This window comes from Narcine bancroftii, chromosome 1 (genome assembly GCF_036971445.1).
Source record: "Narcine bancroftii isolate sNarBan1 chromosome 1, sNarBan1.hap1, whole genome shotgun sequence".
In the NCBI taxonomy this organism is placed as follows: domain Eukaryota; kingdom Metazoa; phylum Chordata; class Chondrichthyes; order Torpediniformes; family Narcinidae; genus Narcine; species Narcine bancroftii.
The window spans coordinates 166,293,550-166,316,675 of NC_091469.1; the positions used below are offsets into that span (position 1 = coordinate 166,293,550).

The following is a 23,126-nucleotide window of genomic DNA, read 5'->3' on the forward strand; positions in this document are numbered from 1 at the left end:
TCAACATTCTGCTCCTTAGATCTTCTATCGTCTCTCACTATTGCCCTGATCTCATCCTTGATTAAGAGCGCCACCCACCACCTTTACCTTCCTGTTTATCTTTTCGTACTACCTGATACCCTTGAATATTTAATTCCCAATCATGCCCACCTTGCTACCATGTTTCTGTGAGGCTACTAAATCATATGCCTGGGGTCTGATGTGCTCCCTCAAGTTCACTAACCTTGTTTCTAATGCTACGAACATTCAGATAAAGAGTCCTTATGCTCATTGCCCTTATAGAATCTCGTGACCTCAGCATCCTTTGCTTTTGACTTTTCTGCCCTCGATTTTTCTTTTTCTCTTTCCTAACTCTAGCTTTGGTCTCTGTACCACCTTCCTCATTCTTTCTTTGGAGGTTCCCATCCCCCTGCCCATTAGTTTAAACCTTCCCCAACAGCACTCGCAAACCATCTCCCCAGGACATTGATCCCAGCCCTGCCCAGATGTAGACCCTCCGGTTTGTACTGGTCCCATCTGGCCCAGAACTGGTTCCAATGTCTCAAGAAACTGAATCCCTCCCTCCTGCACCACTGCTCAAGCCAACTATCCTGCTATTTCTACTCTGGCTAACTCGTGGCACCGGTAATAATCCTGACATTTTTACTTTTGACACCCCATCATCAGTTACTTACCTTTATAATTCCTTTTTCTCAGTTATGTTCCCTCTCCTTCAAAGCTGTGAATATATGCCCTGTGAAAAAAATTTCTTGGGATCTTAAATTTCCATCTTTCATTATATTTTTCTGAAAGAATTCCTGAAGCACTCTTCCACGTCAGATCTGAACTTTCCTCGAGTTCAAATATAGATCTCCTTTCCAAATGTCCAGGTTCATAGCTACTGTTGAGTAAATGACCTGATGAAAGAGCACTGGGGCCAGTTGGAAGCAGCCACATGCTTTGTCTAATAGAGTTCCAGTCCAAAGAGCGGAGTGAATAGCAAGGATGCCATTGGACACCCTTCCAGGCATGCATCTCAAATCAAAGCCAATGAGAAATGAGCACTTAATGCTGTCCTTGCCACCAGGCCCAGATGGAGAAAACAAATAAAGTGTAATTAGCTGCTAGTTCAGATCAGTGTGTGACTTCTGTTCTCCTCACAGGTGAAGATGATGAACTACCTCAGGAACTGCTGCTGGGGAAACAACAGCTTAATGAACTGAGCAGCGAATCTGCCAAAATCAAAGCCATGGGCATCATGGATCGGGTATGCATTTCACACTTTGGTGAGGGGATAATTCAAGACCATGACATCTGCAGGTCTACTGAGGGATTGAAATATGCATTTGCAAATTGAAGATTGAGCTGAAAAATTGATGTGTGAGTGAACATTTGGACTTTTGCCAAGTGCCATTTAGTAGGCCACTGGCCCTGAAAACAAGATGTTTAAAAAGAAACATTACCGGTGCCCCGAGTTAGCCAGAGTAGAAATAGCAGGATAGTTGGAATGACTATGTGGCTTGAGACCACAGGTAGGTAGCACCCCAGCAAATTCCGAACATCTCTGAATTCTGGAAAATGGGCACCAGGTGGAGATGGTCCATTTGAATTCCGTGCAAGTTCAAATCTTGTTTGAGTTGATCAATGAACAGGCTGTAACTAGTTCCGTGTCATAATCTCAAAAGATTGATCATTAATTTTAAGTGCACTTCATGCTGTTGCTCTAAGTTCTTCCCCACTTTATTTCATAAAGATTGTCCTGTGGGGAAACGCCATTAGGCAGGCGAACTGGCCCCGCTTGTCACGCACGTGGCGGGGCAGCCGGCCAAAATGGCACCGTCAGGGGTTTCCTCCCGATCTCGTCACCGGGCTCAGAAGCCTGTTCTTGGGGACCCACGTGACGTCGGGGCCTCCCAGCGCGGTTCTCAGCCAGGTCCGGGCTGGGAGTATAAGACCAGCCTGGCAGCCTGCAATAAATCAGTTTTTCCTCACTGAACTCAACCCGTCTGGTTGTGCGATCCTTCAGTTAGCAGTGTCGCCGCTGCTACAATTAGTGACCCCGACAGGTTCAAACGTCTTTGAACCCAACATGAATGACCCTTCGATCAACACTATAGCCACCAAGCTTCCTGACTTTTGGGTTCAGGAGCCGGAGACCTGGTTCAGCCACGCGGAGGCTCAGTTTCACCTCCGACAGATTTCATCAGATTCAACCAAGTTTTACCATATGGTCGTTGCCCTGGACCAGGCCACCAGCAAACAAGTGCTGCACCTCGTTCAGCACCCACGGAAGATAAGTATGGGATCATCAAGTGGGTGCTCACTGGCTCCTTTGGCCTCTCCAGGAGCCAACATGCTGCTCGGATGCTGTGTCTCGACTCCTTGGGGGACAGAACTCCAATCGAGTTGATGGATGAGATGCTCGCGATCACACCAACTGCCCACTCTTCGAGCACATCTTCCTCGACCATCTGCCTGAAGACATCCAGCCGTTACTGTCCCAGGAGAGCTTCGTCGATCCTAGGAAGGTCACTCAAAAGGTTCAGGAGCTATTGCTCGAACGATTCCCTGAGGGCTCAGCAATCCAACAGGTTACAAGTCATGGGCATGACCACAACAAGCCTTCCTCTAGCACTGCAGTGGAACACCCGGCCCCTGCAGGGGCTTCAAAGAGCATACCCAGAAGCAAGTCATCCACTTCAGGCCTCTGCTTCTTCCACCAATGCTGGGGAGCCAAGGCTCGGAAGTGTCATCAGCCCTGCTCATTCCATGGAAAATGAGCAGGCTGGCAGCTGTTAATGGCTGCGGCGGCTGGCCAAGAACACAGCCTTCTCTACCTGCGGGATTCAGTTAGCAGCTGACACTTCCTCGTCGATATCGGGGCCCAAATCAACGTCATCGAAGCCACCGCCATCAAATCCTGGAACTGGCCTCGAGGACCTCCCCTCCATGCAGCCAATTCGACAGAGATCCGAACGTATTGAGTCAAGACTGTCCACTTCCAGATTGGCCAGCGGAAGTTCTCGTGGAAGTTCACTGTTTCGTCCCTTCCAACCGCCATCCTGGGTGTTGACTTCCTCCTCACCCACGGACTCCTGGTCGACATTCGAGCTAGGCGACTGGTAGATGCCCGTGCCTTCCAATCTGTTCGCCTCATCACCTCCCGCACAGAGCAGCCGCAGATGGCCATGGTCAGCACGCCCAAGGTCGAGGTTCAGCGTATCCTGGACAAGTTTCCGTCCCCCTCAAGCTGCAGTTCTCCGCCGCCTCACCACGCCACAGGGTGTTTCATTACATCCCCACCCAAGGCCCGCCGGTCCACGGCGGATAAGTTCCAGATAGCGAAGGAAGAGTTCTCACATCTGCAGGAGCTGACACTCATTCGACACTCCCGACAGTCCTTGGGCCTCACCATTCCACCTGGTCCCAAAAGCCTTCGGCGGTTGGCACCCCTGCAGAGATTATCGACGGCTTAACAATGCGACAGCACTTGACCGTTAACCGATCTCTCACATCCAGGACTTTACGGCCAACCTGCACGGCGTGAGGGTATTCTCCAAGGTCGACCTGGTGTGCGGGTATCACCAAATCCCGGTGCACCCCGAGGACATACCCAAAATGGCCATCATCACCCCCTTTGGCTTCTTCGAGTTCCTACGCATGCCGTTCGGGCTCAAGAACGCCGCCCAGATCTTCCAGCGCCTTATGGACATAGTGGGCAGAGATTTGGATATCATATTCGTTTACCATGACAACATCCTTGTCGGCAGCAGAAACCAGGCACAACTCAAGTCTCACCTGTGCACCCTCTTTTCCCGACTGGCCGACTTCAGCCTAACAAACAATCCGGCCAAGTGCCAGTTCAGGAAAAAGTCCATGCAGTTCCTGGGCCAAACCATCATGGCCGAAGGAGCCACACCTGCCGCTATGAAGGTCACTGCAATCAGGGAGTTCCCATGTCCAGACAACCTCAAGGGGCTACAGGAATTCGCGGGTATGGTCACTTTCTATAACCGCTTAATTCCAGGTGCTGTGCGCATCACGCAGCCGCTCTTTGCCCTCATCGTGGCCAAAGACAAGACAAGACACTCGCCTGGACTCCAGAGGCCAGCAAGGTATTCGAAGCCACGAAAGATGCCCTCACAAAGGCTACCCAGTTCGTCCACCCACACACCGACCTGCATATGGCGCTCTCCATCAATGCTTCTGCCACAGCCGTTGGTGCCATTTGGAGCAGCAGGTGAACGGACAGTGGAAACCACTGGTATTCTTTAGCCGACTTCTTCGCCCGCCAGAGCGCAAGTATAGCGCTTTCGATTATGAGTTGCTGGGCATGTACCTGTCGGTGCGTCATTTCCACTATTTCTGGGAGGTGAGGCCTTTCACCATTTTTACTGACCACAATCCCCTCACTCTTCTATGGCAAGATAACCCTGGTCGGCTCGCCAACAGCATCACCTCTCCTTCGTGTCGGAGTTCACCACTGACATTCGGCACAAGGTGGTGAAAGGCAACATGGTCGCTGACGCACTCTCATGACCGGCCATTTGCGCGCTGACTCCTGGCCCGAGACCAGAATTCCGACGAGGAGATGCGGGCTTTCAGGACTGCCATCATGGGCCCACGGTTTCAGGACTTCCCGACTCCTCATGGCGAGGGCACCGTCCTGTGCGATGTCTCCATGAGCACTCCACGACCAGTTGTTCGCCAGCAGTGGCATAGAAAAGTCTTCCACCATATCCATGACCTTTCTCACCCTTCCATCAGGTCCATGGTCCATATGGTGGCAGAATGTTTTGTCTGGCACGGGCTTCGGAAGCTGATTGCGGACTGGGCCAGAACCTGCACCCATTGCCAGCTTTCCAAGGTACACAAGCACACCAGAGCGCCTGTACAAGATTTCGAACACGTACGGGAACTGTTCAGCTACATACATGTGGACATCGTCGGACCCTTACCCGTTTCCCGAGGTAACCGTTACCTTTTCACGGTGGTAGACTGCACCACTCGTTGGCCCGTGGCCCTCCCGATGCCAGATGCCTCCACCGACTCCTGCTCCCGAGCGCTTTTGAATGGTTGGGTTGCCCGGTTCGGCGTACCGAACGACCTCACCAGTGACCAGAGCATCCAGTTCACCTCTGCACTCTGGGCACACCTCGCCAACAGGCTGGGGATCGAGCTACATCACACCACGGCCTATCACCCACAGGCCAATTAGCTATTTGAGCGATTGCACCGCCACCTTAAGTCGGCACTTATGGCCCGCCTCACCGGCCCCGACTGGGTGGATGAGCTGCCTTGTGTGCTCCTGGGCATCCGCTGGACACCCAAAGAAGACCTTCAGGCGTCATCAGCTGAGCTGGTCTACAGTGCACCACTAGCACTACCTGGTGAGTTCGTCAACGTACCTCACAACCCCCAGCGGTCACCGCACGGTCTACTTTCCTGCCTCCGGGCCCAGTTGAACTTCTTCACACCCTCACTGCCGCCCAGACATGGCACACGGGCCTATTAAGTCCCCAGCGAGCTGTACTCCGTAGAGTATGTTTTTAACAGGCAAGACCCATCCACAGCACCTCTACAAAGACCATACGAAGGGCTGTACAAGGTCGTCCAGCGTTCAGGATCCACTTTCACACTGGACATCGGTGAAAAGAGGGAACTGTTTACGGTGGACAGGTGAAAGCCAGCCCACCTCGACCCCACCGAACCAGTAGTTGTGGCCCAACCCAAGAAACAAGGCTTCCCGGCAAAAAAGGACATTGGTGCCGGTTCGGGTTGGTGTGGGGGGCCGTGTGGCGGTACGCCATTAGGCAGGCAAACCGACCCCTCTTGTCACGCACGCGGCAGGGCAGCCAGCCAAAATGGCGCCGTCGGCCGTTTCCTCCCGACCTCGGCACCAGGCTCAGAAGCCCATGCTTGGGGACCCACCTGACACCCCGGTGACATCGGGGCCCCCCAGTGCGGTTCTCAGCCAGGTCCGGGCTGGGAGTATAATACCAGCCAGTCAGCCTCCAATAAATCAGTTTTTGCTCACTGAACTCAACCCGTCTGGTTGCGCAATCCTTCTGTTACCAGTGTAGCCGCCGCTACAGTCCATACTTTCTTGTCAGTGGTAGTTGAATTGAATGTGGGCTATTCTTTTCTTTGGCTTGGCTTCGCGGACGAAGATTTATGGAGGGGGTAAAAGTCCACGTCAGCTGCAGGCTCGTTTGTGGCTGACAAGTCCGATGCGGGACAGGCAGACACGGTTGCAGCGGCTGCAGGGGAAAATTGGTTGGTTGGGGTTGGGTGTTGGGTTTTTCCTCCTTTGCCTTTTGTCAGTGAGGTGGGCTCTGCGGTCTTCTTCAAAGGAGTTTGCTGCCCGCCGAACTGTGAAGAGAGAGAGAGAGAGTCCTCGGAGTGATAAAACCATCCCATATTGACTGCATGGTCACTTTTCCACACAAAGACGTGGATGGTGAAACTGTTACCTTAACAATGCTACCTAACCTACCTTTATGAATGTCTTCTTTGGCTTGGCTTCGCGGACGAAGATTTATGGAGGGGGTAAAAAGTCCACGTCAGCTGCAGGCTCGTTTGTGGCTGACAAGTCCGATGCGGGACAGGCAGACACGGTTGCAGCGGTTGCAGGGGAATATTGGTTGGTTGGGGTTGGGTGTTGGGTTTTTCCTCCTTTGCCTTTTGTCAGTGAGGTGGGCTCTGCGGTCTTCTTCAAAGGAGGTTGCTGCCCGCCAAACTGTGAGGCGCCAAGATGCACGGTTTGAGGCGTTATCAGCCCACTGGCGGTGGTCAATGTGGCAGGCACCAAGAGATTTCTTTAGGCAGTCCTTGTACCTTTTCTTTGATGCACCTCTGTCACGGTGGCCAGTGGAGAGCTCGCCATATAACACGATCTTGGGAAGGCGATGGTCCTCCATTCTGGAGACGTGACCCATCCAGCGCAGCTGGATTTTCAGCAGCGTGGACTCGATGCTGTCGACCTCTGCCATCTCGAGTACTTCGACGTTAGGGATGAAAGCGCTCCAATGGATGTTGAGGATGGAGCGGAGACAGCGCTGATGGAAGCGTTCTTGGAGCCATAGGTGATGCCGGTAGAGGACCCATGATTCGGAGCCGAACAGGAGTGTGGGTTGACAACGGCTCTGTATACGCTTATCTTTGTGAGGTTTTTCAGTTGGTTGTTTTTCCAGACTCTTTTGTGTAGTCTTCCAAAGGCGCTATTTGCCTTGGCGAGTCTGTTGTCTATCTCATTGTCGATCCTTGCATCTGATGAAATGGTGCAGCCGAGATAGGTAAACTGGTTGACCGTTTTGAGTTTTGTGTGCCCGATGGAGATGTGGGGGGGCTGGTAGTCATGGTGGGGAGCTGGCTGATGAAGGACCTCAGTTTTCTCCATCACCTTTATGAATGTAATATTTATAAATTTATCTGAATAGTCTGCAGTATTGTAATGCCACTTTTTTGCATTATCTCAACTGTAAATATTTATTATCTATCTTTTGTATTTATCAATCTCTTTAATTTAGCGTCTACTTTTTGTAGTTTTGTTTTTAAACAATATATCTGTGGCTGGACCAAGTGCATGCATATGTGCCTTGTACAATGTATATGACATTAAACTCATTACCATTATATTCCATTGTGCCCAGTAACTCCAATATTAATTTCTGCTCTGTCTAGCAACATTTCATGTACCCTGTGATATGTTACCTTTGCTATTGGCAAAGGTAAATGAAGTAAGGAATTTTATTCATGATTAGGAATCCTTCAAATAGGCATTTCTCCAGAGTGCTGGGTCTGAAGATACTTGGGTGGTTGTATCGGAATAATCCACCATTATTACTACACTGTGCAGTTTAACAGATTGATTTTTGTTGCTATTCCTTTTTTTGTGGTTGCCAGGAAAAGAACAGTTGACTGGCATCTTACACTTGCTCTGTTTGCAGCTTCCAACAGATAAGATGGTAAAGGTGCTAAGCATCTTGGAAAAGAACATACAGGATGGAGCCAAGCTTTCCACATTATTCAACCATGTGAGTTTTGAAGCATATTTGTGTATGTAGTAGAATGAGTTTGTGTCAGTCGAAACAATAATAGTGTATTAAACTGAAATATTCCTGTGCTGAGAGGGGACTCTCAAATGGCATGTTGCCTCCAAGTATAAGGGTCAGAGAAGTCTGAGGGTGAACAGCCAGTTGTCATGGTGCATGTAGGTACTTGGAATGAAATGAGGGCCTTTGAAAAGGAGCTGAGTCTTGTGAGTTTCACTTGCAGAAGTTTGAAAGTGGCGATGGCTACACAAAAGGAAGGGCCTGTTCTGGGCTGCAATCTTCTATGTAATATAAGTAGTCAAAAACACCCTTAGGGTGCGTAATATCTTCAGTGTTGTTTCCTGAAACTTAATTTCCAGTTTCCAGGGCATTGAATGATGTGGATTATATGGAAATTACAATTATAAATCCGCAACCATCGATCCCAGTGCCTTTACTTCCATCTACTGCCAGTTGAAGGAATTGTATCATGTAACTTATTGAGTTTGCTTTTTAGAAGAATCAAACTTTGTACCAGATCAATCAAGTTATTACTTTGCCATTGCATTGCATTTTCTTGATCTGTTGTTAACTGTTGTTAAGTTTAAATTTGAAATTAACTCATAGTTGATTGGTAGTATTTATGCTGAAGTTAGTAATGGTAGTCGATGTGAGCATTGCTTGTGCGTCTACTGCACATTTAGTTTTTCCCTTGAAGGGCCTGATGAGAAGGCAGTTCGTAAAAGAACATTACAGCACAGCACAGGTCCTTCAGCGCACGACACCAATTTTCCGACCAACTCTGCATCTGGTCGATAGCTTCTTGCAACCCACAACCTACTCAATCCACAACACTTACAACGTTGGTGCTATCTGCAAAGTCACTGACCCATCCCTCTACTTCTTCATGAGAACATAAGAAATAGAGGCAGGAGTAGGCCAGTCAGCCTGCTCCGCCATTCAACGTGATCATGGCTGATCTGATGATAGGCTCATCTCCTCCTACTTGGCTTTTCCCCATATCCCTTAATTCCTCTAGTATGTAAAAATCTATCCAACTTTGCTTCAATCGGCAGATAACTTGTGGGTCATTTATAAAAATCGCAAAGAGCAGGGGTCCCAGAACAGATCCCTGCAGATCTGCACTAGTTGTGATGTTTATTTTATTAAGAAACTTGGGTTCTTTTTAAAACAACTAGATTTATCAATGAAGCAACCAGCACTAAAAACAGAACGCACACATGCAGACCTTGGAAGGAAGCCCTGTTGAATCTACTAAAGATGCAACAATATTCGCAACATTCCCTGGATGCTACACACTCTGGCTCTGATTCCTCCTGGTGGTAGCCCTCTATCACGACATGTCCTTTCCTTGGGATTTTTAATCAAACATGACACATTAATACTTTCAATTTAAAGTTCAACACAAACGTACCATGAGCATCAGCCGCACCAAACTTTTCAGTGTAGTTCTTCAAACAGGTCTCACAGCGTTTATCCTTGGCCAGTAAACAGCAGTTCTGGCCTTCCTCTTCCATTTTTCAATCCCAACGTACTCCTCGTGAACCCTTTTCAGCATCTCTAGTCGCAGTGATTGAGGAATGACCTGCTCTGTCTGAATAGAAGCCCATTAATAACACTCAGCTCTAATGTTGTGATCTGGCTGATATTCACCTCCTTCATTCAGATTCTTGATGACCTGTAGAACTGTGACCTTTTCTATTTCAGCTGTGATCTGCTTGGATTTCATATCAGATACGGGAAGAGATTCAGTGATCAGATTCACATGGAGATTCACATCTGTCTCTGTGGAACTCCCATTGTGTGTTTCACTCTGTGTCATTGCCCTGGATAACGCGTCAGCTAACACAATAAGTTTCCCTGGTGTGTTCACAATTCAAAGTCAAACGTGTAGCTTCACCATCAATGTTTGGATTCTCGGAGACATCTCACGGAGACTTTTTTTGATTCTTGCTATTAATGGCTTGTCCCTCTCTGCCACGAATGTTGGTCGACCATGCACATAACTGGAATTGCTTGTGTCCATAGACCAGACCCAGATGCTCTTTCTCGATCTGTTCAAATCGACCTTCAGAAGTGGTCATCGTCCTTGATGCATTTGCTACTGGCCTCCAATCTTCCCCTATAGCCTGATGTCGTGGAGCGTCTATTCCATCTTTTGCGGCATCCGTGGATATTTTTGTCTTTCTGGATGGGTCAAAGAACATCAAAAGCACTGGTTCTGTCGTTAGAACAGTCTTCAGTCATCCCCATTCTTCCTCGTGGTTGTCTGTCCCCTTGAATTCACGTTTGTCCTATAACAAGTTCCTTACGTACATTGTTTTGGGAGACAGGTTTGGTTATGAATTTATCGATCATTCCCAGCATTCTCAATACGCCTTTTTGTCACCTTGCACTTGCCTAGCTCCACACCTGTCTCTGACAGTTTATCTCCCAGTAAGGTGGTTTCCTTCACATCAACTGATCTTTTTCTCTGTTTAATTTGAATCCATGCTTCGGGATATGTTGTAGCACTTCGATGGGCCTCTCTGGATCCCCATAGGATCATGTCATCCATGTACACACAGCCTCATTGATGTCTTCTATGATGTGCTCCATTGTCCTGTGGACTACTTCTGGAGCTGAGGAAATTCCAAAAGGCATCCTCTGACAGGAGGATCGGCCAAACGGTGTATTTTATGCTGTTTTATTTGCCAGAAGCCTTGGGATACATCCAATTGAGTGAAAAACTTTGCACCAGCCATCTCACCTGTAATTTCATCCCTGGTGAAATCTGATAATGTTCCCTCTTTATATTGGTTCCCTCTTTATATTGGGTCCATGCACATGCATTGGACACTGTTCTTCCTTTTGACACACATCATTGCATTCTCCCATTCTGTGGGCTCCTCCGCTTTCTTTATGACCTCCTATTCAGCCATCCTTCAGTCGAGTTCCTGCTTGAGCTTTTCTTTTATTGGTGCTGGATCCCACTGCAGGGCCTGCACTACTGACTGGGTGTCCTAACCATATAACTATATAACCACTTACAGGACAGAACAGGCCAGTTCGGCCCTAGTAGTCCATGCTGTAACAAATCTCCCCCACTCTTAATTGAAAAAGCCTATCCACATTTACTCTGTCTGTCCCTTTTAAAATCTTAAACACCTCTATCAAGTCCCCCCTCAATCTTCTACGCTCCAGAGAAAAAAGTCCCAGTCTGCACAACCTTTCCCTGTAACTCAGACCCTGAAATCCTGTCAACATTCTCGTGAACCTTCTCTGCACTCTCTCTATTTTGTTTATATCTTTCCTATAATTTGGTGACCAAAACTGTACACAGTACTCCAAATTTGGCCTCGCCAATGCCTTGTACAATTTCATCATAACCTCCCTACTCTTGAATTCAATACTCCGATTTATGAAGGCCAACGTTCCAAATGCCTTCTTCACCACACCATCTACCTGAGTATCAGCCTTGAGGGTACTATTTACCACAACTCCTAAATCCCTTTGTTGCTCTGCACTCCTCAATTGTCTACCATTCAATGTATATGACCTATTTAAATTTGCCTTTCCAAAATACAGCACCTCACACTTATCTGTATTAAATTCCATCAGCCATTTCTCAGCCCACACTTCCAGCCTTCCTTCTTCTTCTTTTCTGGCAGAAACAAAACTTGGACAAAACATGCAGCTAGGACAACAGGGACAATCTTTTTAATAATGACACTGCTATAATTTACAAGAGAAAACAAAAGCAGCTTAGCTATAGCAGAAAACATTTTATAAAAACAAACTGCCTCTGGTGCCACTGCCCTGCTCTCTCTCTCGACTGCCCACTGTCCTGTTTTCTTCCAGTGGCCTGCTGTCTCACTCTCTCCCGCCGTCCAGCTGTCCTGCTCCCTCCTGGCACCACACTACCCCGCTCTCTTCCAGCGCCCCGCTGTCCCGCTCTCTTCCAGCAGCTTTGCTCACTCCCGGTGGCCTGCTGTCCTGCTCTCTCCAGGCAGCCCCGCTCTCTCCTGGCAGCCCCACTGCCTGGCTCTCTCCTGGTGGCCTCACTCACTCTCTGCAGTCCGCTGTCTCGCTCGCTTACGGCACCCTGCTGTCTCCTAGCAGCCGCGCTGTCTCGCTCCCTCCTGGTGGCGCTGCTAACTCCCGGCGGCTCGCTGTCCCTCACCCTACTGGCGGTCCTGCTTGCTCCCAGCATCCCATTGCCCCGCTCACTCCCAGTTCCCCGCTGTCCCGCTCACTACCAGCACCACACTGCCCCGCTCACTCCCGGCGCTCCGCTTTCTTCCAGCGTCCCGCTCTCTTCCAGGGCCCTGCTGTCCTGCTCTCTCCCGGCGGCCCCGCTCGCTCCCGGCAGTTCTGCTGTTCTGCTTTCTCCCTGCGGCTCCTTTGCCCTGCCCCACCCTCTCTCCCTGCGGCCCCACTGACCCGCTCTCTTCCTGCAGTCTCCACTGACCCACTCTCTCTCCCTGCAGTCCCGCTGCCCCACTCTCCCTGCGGCTCAGCTGCCCCGCTCTCCCTGCGGCCCGCTGCCCGGCTCTCTCCCTGCGGCCCGCTGCCCCGCTCTCTCCCTGCTGCCCGCTGCCCCTCTCTCTCCCTGCGGCCCGCTGCCCCACTCTCTCCCTGCGGCCCGCTGCCCCGCTCTCTCCCTGCGGTCCGCTGCCCCGCTCTCTCCCTACGGCCCGCTGCCCCGCTCTCTCCCTGCTGCCCGCTGCCCGGCTCTCTCCCTGCGGCCCGCTGCCCCGCTCTCTCCCTGCAGTCCGCTGCCCCGCTCTCTCCCTACGGCCCGCTGCCCTGCTCTCTAGCTGACCACCTTCAATCAGTCTCTACCTATCCAAATACTGGAAGATCCAATCCCTTCCGGCATCTTTCCCACTTCCATCATCAGATCCACTTCCATCATCAGGTTTGCTGGCTTATCCTAATACAACAGTTGTCACATTCCAGTTTTCCTGCACTTCCCAGGACATTTTCCCAGAGTATCTGCAATCTATCTATGATGGTCTACCGAACACCTGGATGGCCAGCCTGCAAGTCATTTCAACTCTCCTTCCTATTCCAAACTGACCTGTCCATCTTTTGCCTTGTCCACTGCCAGAGCCTAAAGTAAACTAGAGGAACAATATCTCCCAATCCACTTGGCCAGTCTATAGTCCAATGATAAGGATGTTGAATTTTCCGGATGATGCCTTTCAGCTCAAAACGTTTGACTATCTTTTGCTCTCCATAATTGCTTCAGCCCTTTCTTTGTATGTGCTTGAATTTTCCAAATTGATGTAACAAGTTCCCTTTTGCTTCTTTCAAATTATTTCTATTCGTTTCCCCTCCTTCATCTTTCCCCTTTTTGTTCCCTTTCCCACCCATTCTCATCCCCTTCCCTCTCTGTTTCCATTCTCTTCCACTCCCATTTCCCCCTCTGGCTTCTTCCCCACCAACATCTCCACCTTTCGTTCACTTCACCCTTAACAGCTTTCATGGTACCGTGATGGTCATGTCAGAATCCAGCTCTGAAAGTCTTTGCCTCCTCTAACTGCCTCTCCATCACCTTCATGCCTCCCTAGCCTACTGGTTATCTCTCTTGATGAAACATGAAATCATTCTTTTTCTCTCACTGAGTTCTGTCAGCAGTTAGTTTTTTGCTGTCGATTCCAACATCTGCAGTCTCTCTTGTGTCCCCGAAATGAAGCGTGGTTCGGAGCAGAACATGCTGAAGGTGCATTCCCTGGAGGAAGGAAGACATGTGGTCCCTGTGCAAGTGGCAGTTTGCAAGTGTTGTGCAGCAATAGTTTATGAAGAGATCCTGGTCAACTCCTGCATCGAACTCTGAAGGACGGAGGATTAACATTTGAAATACTTTATTTTTCAGGACAATGAAACAGAAGATGAAGAGAAACTATGGCGAGAACTCATCATGGAACGAGTAACAAAGTCTGCTGATGCTTGCCTGACTGCGTTGAATATTATGACTTCACCCAACATGTCTAAAGCTGTATATATTGATGATGTGATTGAGAGAGTGATCCAGTTCACCAAATTTCACTTGCAAAACACACTATACCCACAGTACGATCCAGTCTACAGGATTGACACACATGCATCAGGTCAGTGATATCTTTAATAATCTTGCTCCATCTGGCAGCTTCTTGACAAAAATCGCAGATGCTGCTTTGAACTTTTTAAAAAGATGAGATCTGTCTGTCGGTGAGGAACAGAACCACATGTTGTTCAACATTCAGTTGTTACAAAGGCAGCACCCACAGTGCAAACAGGCCTGACCCCCACAAGGTCCATTCCAACCGTAAATAACCATTCTCTATTGATACCATTTTCCAGCATTTGGTCAGTAACATGCAGAGCCTTGGACCATCAAGTTGAATAGCATGAGAACAACCCCTTCAGCACCCATCAACCCCACCCCTGCCACAACACAGACCATTACACTCAGTTTCTCTAATCCTACATAAATCTCATTGTATGCTCCCCAATTCCCAGGAACTCCTCTTCCCTTCCTATTTTTCTGCTCATTTACTCGCGAGGGGACTTACAGTGGCTAATATCCTCCCACTTGCACAGTTGGGAAAACAAGCGCAATCACAAAAAGGATATTCATACTCCACGCAATCTTAGAGATCAGGATTGAAAGCTGGTCTCGACCAATTGGTGAGAGTCTGCCTTGCCATTCCCTCAAGCAGTGTTTCCTGATTCCATCCCTCCTCTCGATAAAATCAGTTCTTCCCTGTTAGCGCAAACCAACGTCCTCCAACTTCAACGGGGAAAGGTTTGGTATCTGAGTGCACTGAAATCTTGTTTTTCTGAATCAAACCCCCCCCACAGCTGCCTCCACTTCAAGGAAACTAAATCCACCAATCTCATTTGATAATGAAGCACTCCACCCCAGGCAACATTCTGGTGAGCCTCCTTTACATCACATCCTCTCCAATTCTTCCTATAACATGGAATAAAGGTACCATTTGCTTCCCTCTATCATCAAATATTTCACTCAGAGTCACATTCACCCAGCCCATCATGTCTCTGCCACCACAGCACTCATCCATGCTAATTTCATTTATTTTGATGAGGTCCATAGTCTGTTTCTTTGTGATTTGTTGAGTATCTGCCTCAATCAGCACCTCAGCCCATCCAATGTAGATTCCAACCATTTTCTGGAAAATTTCCCCCTCAGGTCCCTAAACCTCTCTGACAACCAACCATGCAAAAAAAAAGAGTCTATTGTATTTATTCCCCTCCTAATTTTGTATATGTGGTCACGTTCTGACCCCTGCTCCAGAGAAAATTAAGGCAATCTCTCCTTAGAATGAGTTGCTCCAATCAAGGCAACATAATGGCGTATCTTCTCTGTTCCCTCTCCAAAGCCCTCTGCCTCTGTATCATTCCTGTACTGTGGTGACCAGAACTGACCAATGTTTTATCAAATTTTGAAGTGAAGACTGACCTTTTATAGTCTGCCACAGCTGATAAAGGCAAGCATATTACCTGCCTTCACCATCACACCCCTGTTCATCTTTGATCATAAGAACTCTTTGGGGCCATACCACTTATTGTGTACGCCCTCCCCTTAATGCACCCCCTGAAATGCTCTTGAAAGGATTAAATTCAATTTGCCTGTGCTCTGCTGAACTTTCCAGGTTCTCTGCATCCTAATGTAGCAAAGAACAGTGCAGTATGGGAACAGGCCCTTTAATTCCAGTATGGGAACAGGCCCTTTAATTCCAGTATGGGAACAGGCCCTTTAATTCCAGTGCTAAAGTAAATCTCTTCTGTCTGAACCTATCTCTGTCCATTCATTCCTGTCCATTCATGTGTCTGGAAGTGACCACTACTCTTGCCCCTGGCAGCCTACTTCAGGCATCTACCACTCTCTTTTTTTAAAAAAAACCTTGCTCTTCACATCTTGTTGAATCTGTAATCTGTAGACATAATGGTTGAAGTAAAAACCCATTGCTGGAGAAACTCAGCAAGCCAAAAAGTGTCCTTTATATTAGCAACAGTAAAAATACAAACTGATGTTTCAGGATTAGGCCCTTTATCGAGGTGTGGAGAAATGTTGGCAGGCGTCTGAATAAAAGTGGGAGGAGGGGAGGCGTGATCACAAAGGCAGGAGGTAATAGGTGAAAAAGGGAGGGAAGGGACAGCAGCAAGCGGGGAGGAGAGATGGCTGGGCGAAGGGAGGGGAAGAGGGGGGAACAGGAGAGCTGGAAGGGGGTGGGAAGGCAGGGGAGAGGAGGGCAGGTTGGGATAAACCGGAAAAGTCAATGTTAATGTCATCTGGCTGGGAAACTTAGGTGTTGTTCCTCCAATGTACGGGTGGTCTTGGTGGGATAAGCCCATGGTCAGAATGTGGCACAAGACTGAAATGGTTGGCTACTGGGAGGTCTCTATCACTGGTGCAGATGGGGTAAAGGTGCTCAATGAAGCAATCTCCCAATCTGCACCCAGTCTCTCCGACGTAGAGAAGCACTGGATGCCGTAAATCAATCCTGTGGACATACAAGTGAAGTATTGCTTCACTTGAAAGACCTGTTTGGGACCTTGGACTGCGCTGAGGGAGGAAGTGTTGGCGCAAGTGTGGCACCTCATGCATCCACAAGGGAAGGTGGGTTATTGGTGGGGTGGAATGAATGCACAAGGGAGTCATGGAGGGAGCAGTCCCTATGGAAGGCAGAGAGGGGAAGATGTGTCTGGTAGTGGGATCCTGTTGTAAATTCCAGAGGATATGTATTGGATGCAGAAGATTGTGGAATGGTAGGTGAGGACAAGGGGGAAATTCAGTGTTTGTTGCATCTGGGGCAGGGGGGCAGGGCAGATGAGTGGGAAATCGAGGATATGCAAGTGAGGACTGAGTTGATGGTGATGGAAGGGAAGCCATATTTGTATTAGTAGAAGTTGGAAATAAGAAGATCCAGAGCAGGCAGCTGGCCAGGATGAGGTATCCAAGAGGAGGAAGAAGGCTTAAAAGTGGGAGAAGAGGTCTTGGATGGGGGTGGAGAGTCAGGGTCATGGAAGTGAGCCTGGAGACGGAGGCAACAGAAGAAGAGTTTGGCATAGTGCCTTGCGTGGAACTTGTTAAGGTCTGGGCGGAGGGGGATGAAGGTAAGGCCTTTGCTGAGGACCGAGTGCTCTGTCTTAAAGAGTGGAAGGTCAGAAGGGATACTAAAGATCAAGCAATGGTCAGGGTGGGAATCGATGTGGTGGAGGGTGTTGGGGGAAGATGGAAGGTTAGGGAGGTCAAAGGTTAGAGATGGAAGTTGGGGGGGTGGGAGAGGGGCAGGGTTGGGGATGTCAGGGGGAGGTCAGGAGGAGGGGCAGGGTTGGGGATGTCGGGGAGGTCAGGAGGAGGGGCAGGGTTGGGGATGTCAGGGAGAGGTCAGGAGGAGGTGAGGGTTGGGGAGGAGGAGGGTTGGGGAGGAGATGAGATCTGAGGGTTCAGAAGAAGAGGGAACTTAGAGGGGGAGATGGGGGGGAGTAGGGAGAGATTTAGGGGGATAGGGAAGGATAAGTAGGATGTATCATTGGGATCCAGCAGTGAGATAGGGATTACAATAGGAGTCAATGTCAGGAGCCACATGGTTGGAGTCAGCTTTGGAAAGTCTGGCCCAAGGATAGCCAGGGATCAGGTGAGCGTTGGCATCAGCTTTGGGATCTCCTGCAGGTGGGTGGACAGGGTTAATGCTGGAGTCGGCAGTTGAAGCATCGGGAGCTCCATTGGGTTGGTGGCCAGAGCTATCAATCAGGTTGGCGCCTGTGGCATCAGGAGTTCCTTTGGGTCGGTGGCCATTGCATCGGGTGCTCAGGTGAATTGGCAGTTGGGGCCAGGGTTCGGGTCAGCATCTGGGACCAGGGCTGAAGTTGGCAGCTGAAGCTGGGGATCCAATGGACGGTTGAATGAGCACTGGTTGGCGTCGGTGGCAGAAGGGTAGTTAGGTCTGGAGGGCAGGCAGCCGGGCCCAAATTGGGAACCCACGTCGAGGGTCACAAAGGCTGCTCTTTCAAAGAAACGTTTGCCCTTCTTGATGGACAACAGGGGAGTGCAGAGCTGTAAACTGTTATATGGTTATAAGATGTATTTAGTAGTGGGATCCTGTTGTCAGTGCTGGAAATTCTGTCAGATGATGTGTTGGATGTGGAGGCTGGTGGGGTGGTAGGTGAGGACAAGGGATTCTGAGTTTATTGTGTCTGAGGCAGAGGTGGCCAGGGTAGATGGGTGGGAAATGGAGGAGTGCTGAGTTGATGATGGTGGTGGAAAAGCCAAATTTGTGGACGAAGCCAGACATTTTGGGAGATCTGGACTGGAGCACCTCATCTTGGGAACAGATGCTGCAGAGATGGAGGAATTGAGACAAGGGAATAGATTCCTTGCAGGGGACAAGGTGTGAGGAAATGTAGTCAAGGTGGTTGTGGAAGTTAGTGGGCTTGTAATATATGTCTGTGGAAAACTTGTCTCCCAAGATGGAGAGATCAAGAAAGAGAGAGTGTTTTTGGAGATGGACCAGGCAATTTTGAGATCATGGTGGAAGTTGGCTGCAAAGTAAATGAAGTTGATAAGTTCATTGCAGGTGCATGAGGCAGCCTGGATGTAGTCATCAATGTACCAGAGGAAGAATTGAAGGGTCTTGCCTGTGTGGGCTTGCAGCATGGAGTGCTCCACAAACCCACAAAGGGCAACCATAGCTGGGACCCACGACTACTCCTTTGATTTGGAGGACGTGAGATGAGTTAAAGTTGTTTAGAGTAAGGAAATTCTGCCTGGCGGGGGAGAGTGAAGGTAGAGGGTGACCAGTTGGGTCTCTGGTTCAGAAAGAAGCGAAGTGCTTTAAGACCTTCTATATGAGATATGGAGGTATAAAGGGATTGAACATTCATCGTGAAGATGAGGCAGTCAATTTGGGGAATCTGAAGTCATTAAGGAGATGGCATGTGAGGTGTCATGGATGTAGGTAGGGAGGGATTGGACTGGGGAGAAAAGATAAACTAGTTCGGTGGGGCAGAAATACTGGGTTTACCTGGATGGTTGGGTTTATGTATCTTGGGGAGAAGGTAGAAACGAGCAGTGCGGGGACAACATGGTCGGTGGCTGTGGGAGGGAGGTGACAGGAGGTGATGAAGTTGGAGATGGCGTTGGATACAGTGGCTTGATGAGCAATGGTGGAGTCCCATGTAAGGGGTTGATAGTGCTACAAGCCCAGAGGACCCCAAAACCCAGCAGCAATAAATATTCACCAAGACCAATGGTTACTTAAACAAAAGTTGCTTAAAACATGGAAACAGAATCACACTTTAACTTATTACTATTGACTTAACTAACCTAACAACCCCCTTCTACTTCTAAGCGCACTTGTCTATAATGTGTGTGTAAGCTCAGAAAAGTTCTTTGATTCACAGTCCAATCTCATTTCACATTCCTCCAAGTTCACTGGTTGCAGGCAATTCTTATACTGTACACAGGATTTAACTTTTAAAAAGTTCACCAGGCTTTGGTGCTTAAAAGGTAAATGGTTACCACTCAGGAAGGTTCTTGTTGGGTTTCAGAGAAAGATTTGTTGAACACTGGACACCCAGCCACTTCAGTGTCTTGCCGAAGAAACTTGCCCCCTCAGGGTTCTCCAGATGATAACTTCTTTCTTTCAGGTCACCACAGAGTTCCTTTTTATTTCACTTATTCCAAGTAAAACATTAGGCAGCCTGTCCTCTCCTCTTACATGAACCACAAGGGCTTTGACCAGGCTGAACTAAGCACTCTAACCCATCTTCTAAATTGGGTTTGCCACAAGCTTGCCAGCTTGTCCTGTTCCAGTCCCGGTTGCTGTTGCTGGCTGTAACGCTGTAGAAGTGATCTACGTGTGTCTCTCTCCCTGAGAGAAAAGCCTTTTTGACTCTCTCTGCTTACAAAACCACATGACCCTCTTAGAATAGCAAGTTCCCTTCCAAACAGAAGGCGGTTCTGACAAGCTCTTTCATCTGTTGCCTTTTTGTAAACAACAATCCATTAGTGAAGTCTCTTGGGCACTCTCCAAAGTTTTTGCAAAGGCTCTAAGGCCCTGACATGTCTAGCATGAGCAGAGCTCCAGTATTTCAAATAAGATTTGTAAATAAAACCTGCCCCAATTTCTCCCAAAAACATACTACATACTCTGTAACAAAAGAAGGAGGTATCTAAGAGCTGTCGTCTGGCCTCAGCAATATAGAGGTCAGTGCATCAAACCACAACAGCACCACCCTTGTCTGCGAGTTTGATGGTGAAGTTGGGATTGTGGAGAGCAGAGCATTTGGACGAAGTAAGATGAGAATATGAAGGGGGGGGGGGGGGGGTTGAAGTTGGAAATAAAAAGATCCAGAGTGAGCAACTGGCCAGGATGAGGAAGAAGGGTTAAAGCAGGGGAAATGGGCAGTGGGTGGATAGATACAGCCATAGAAGTAAGACCAGGGGCAGAAGCGATGGAAGAAAAGTTCGGCATCGAGGCATGCGCAGAACCCATTGAGGTGTGGGCAGAGGGGGATGAATGTAAGGCCTCTGCTGAGGATCGAGTGCTCTGTCTTAGAGAGAGGAAGGTCAGAGGAGATGGTAAAGACCAAGCAGAGACCAGAGTGGGCATCAATGTGGTGGAGGGTGAGGGAGGTCACAAGGTGGCAATAGAAGGAGGGGGAGGTCAGAGATGGGAGGTGGAGGGTTTGGGGGTTTTAGAGGGAGAGGGTGGGGAGGTTAGAGGGGGAGGTGGGGGTTGGAGGTCAGGGACGAGGAGGAGAATAGGAGGGGTAATCAGAGAGGGTTGATGAGGTCTGAGGGTTGAGAGGAAGATGGGGGTGGAGTAGAGAGAGGTGTAGGGGGGATAGGGAAGGGTATGGAGAGTGAGGGTGGTCCAGCAGAGAGATAAAGACTGTAGAAGGAGTTAATGTCCATTGAAGCATTGGGAACTCTGGTGAGTAGTTAGTCAAGGCTTGGGTTGGAGTTTGCAGCCGGGGCTTTGGGAGCTCTGTTGGGTGGCAGCAAGGGCCACTGTTCTGTTTGGCGGCCGTGGCAATGAGCTCCAGTGAGTGAGCAGCCAGGCCAAGTTTTTAGGTCGGTGGCCATAGCATCAGGAACTCTGGTGAATTTGTGGCCAACACCAGGTAGATGGAATGTATACTGGCTGGAGGTCAATGACTAATGGAGTCCCACATGGATCTGTTCTGGTCCCCCTGCTCCTGGTGATTTTTACAAATGATTTGGATGAAGAAGTGGAGGGATGTGCAAGTAAGTTTGCAGATGACATTGAGGTTGGAGATGTGGATAGTGTAGAAGGTTGTCATAGGTTACAACTGAATACAGACAGGATGCAGAGGTGGGTGGGAAAGTCACAGATGGAGTTCATTCCAGATAAGTGTAAAATTACGAAATTGGAAGGTCAATCTTGAAGGTTGAGTACATGGTAGGATTCTTGTGTTGATAAACAGAAGGACCTTTTGGACCAAATCCATAGATCTCTTAAGGTTGCCACGCAAGTTCATAAGGTAGTTAAGAAGGCTCTATGGTTGGCTGGCCCTCATTGGTCAGGAAATTGAGTTCAAGAGTCGAGAGGTGATGTCGCAGCTCTTTCATACTCTGACGAAACCACACTTGTGTTCAAATCTGGTCGCCTCATTACAGGAAGGGTGCAGAGGAGATTCAGCAGGATGAAGCCCCGACTGGAGAACATGTCTTATGAGGCAAAGTTAACATAGCTAGGCCTTTTTTTTTTGGAGCCAAGAAGGTGATTTAATAAGTCTACAAGGCATAGATAGGGTGAACAGACAGCACCTTTTTTCCTAGGGTGGGAGTAGCAAACACCAGAGGACATCTGTACAAATTGAGTAGGGGGAAAGTTTAGGGGAGCCATCAAAGGTAAGGTTTTTTCACACAGAGTGCTGTGGGTGCCTGGAATGCATTGCTGGGGTTGGTGGTGGAGGCTGGGACATTATGAATATTTAAAAGACTCTTAGAGACATGGTTACAATAAAAATAAAGGGTTATGGGTGTGAGGTAGGGAAGGTCTAGGTTATTGAGTAGATTTATATAGGTTTGTTCAACATGGATGGGCTTGTCCTGTGCTGTAATGTTCTATGTTCCAATTAACTGCAACTTATTTATCTATCTATTTTTAATATTTTTATTTCTTTCCATACTGAGGTAATTTAATGTATACAATTGTATTTGGTGTATCTTGCAGCAAGAATCTTAGCTTATGTACACACATTATGTACCTATTACATAAGATGTACATGCATACATAATCTGTCAATAAACTCATAATGCAGGCCACCATGGGAACTGGCTTTGTCCCACGTGTCTGTGCCGAATACAGTGTCCAAATCAAACTAAAACTAAAGTTTGTCCAGCCTTTGCTTGTAGCTTGTACTCTCTAATCCAGGTTACATCCTGGTAAATCTCTCTATAGCTTTTCCAAAGCTTCCATGTCCTAACACTTGGACAGTGGTCCTTAACAACATCACCAATTTGCATCTCATCTGCAGATTGGCCAATCCCATTTCATACATTTGTATCTATGTCCATTGTGTCCAGCAATAACTGAACAATCGCTGTTCGTACCTATCGATCTCCTCCTACAATGAGGCAGCTACAAGAGCTCCTGTCTCTGGCCTCCAACAATTTAGCTTCAACCTCATTCTCCAGTGTCGAGTTTGTAGGTTATTCTTGTGGTGGAGCATGGCTGTTCTGGTTTGCTCCCAATTCCTAAAGTCATGGAAGTTGGGAGGTTAGGTCGGCCTCCGTAACTTACCCCCAGTGTAAGTGGTTGAATTGATGGGATTGTGAAGAGAATGGTTTCATAAAAAAATAGTGGGAAGCTCAAAGAACGTTACCAGGACACGCTGCCTGGAACAATGAGGATAAGCTGGAACTTTTCTCCCTGGAGCATAAGAGGTGAAGAGTGGACCTTGTATGGATTTATAACATTATGAGATCTACAAATGAGGTAAATAGTCATTGCCTTTTCCTCAGGGTGGGAGAATCTGAAACTAGAGGTCATTGGTTTTAGATGAGCAGTAAAAGATTGAGGAGGGACCTGGTATGGAATGAGCTGCTCGATGAAGTGAGGGAAGTGAGTT

At 48.5% G+C, this 23,126-nt stretch overlaps 1 protein-coding gene across 5 annotated transcripts in view; it reads left to right on the plus strand.

The window, feature by feature from the left end:
- The window catches only part of LOC138735925 (nipped-B-like protein), a 1,086,099-nt gene that overhangs the window by 781,408 nt on the left and 281,565 nt on the right, over nucleotides 1–23,126 (plus strand). For all 5 annotated transcript variants that reach the window (XM_069884602.1, XM_069884605.1, XM_069884611.1 and 2 more), the window contains 3 exons: nucleotides 1,143–1,246; nucleotides 7,929–8,015; nucleotides 13,894–14,128. In XM_069884602.1, the coding sequence (XP_069740703.1) occupies nucleotides 1,143–1,246; nucleotides 7,929–8,015; nucleotides 13,894–14,128 (426 nt within the window). The remainder of the gene's footprint in view (nucleotides 1–1,142; nucleotides 1,247–7,928; nucleotides 8,016–13,893; nucleotides 14,129–23,126) is intronic.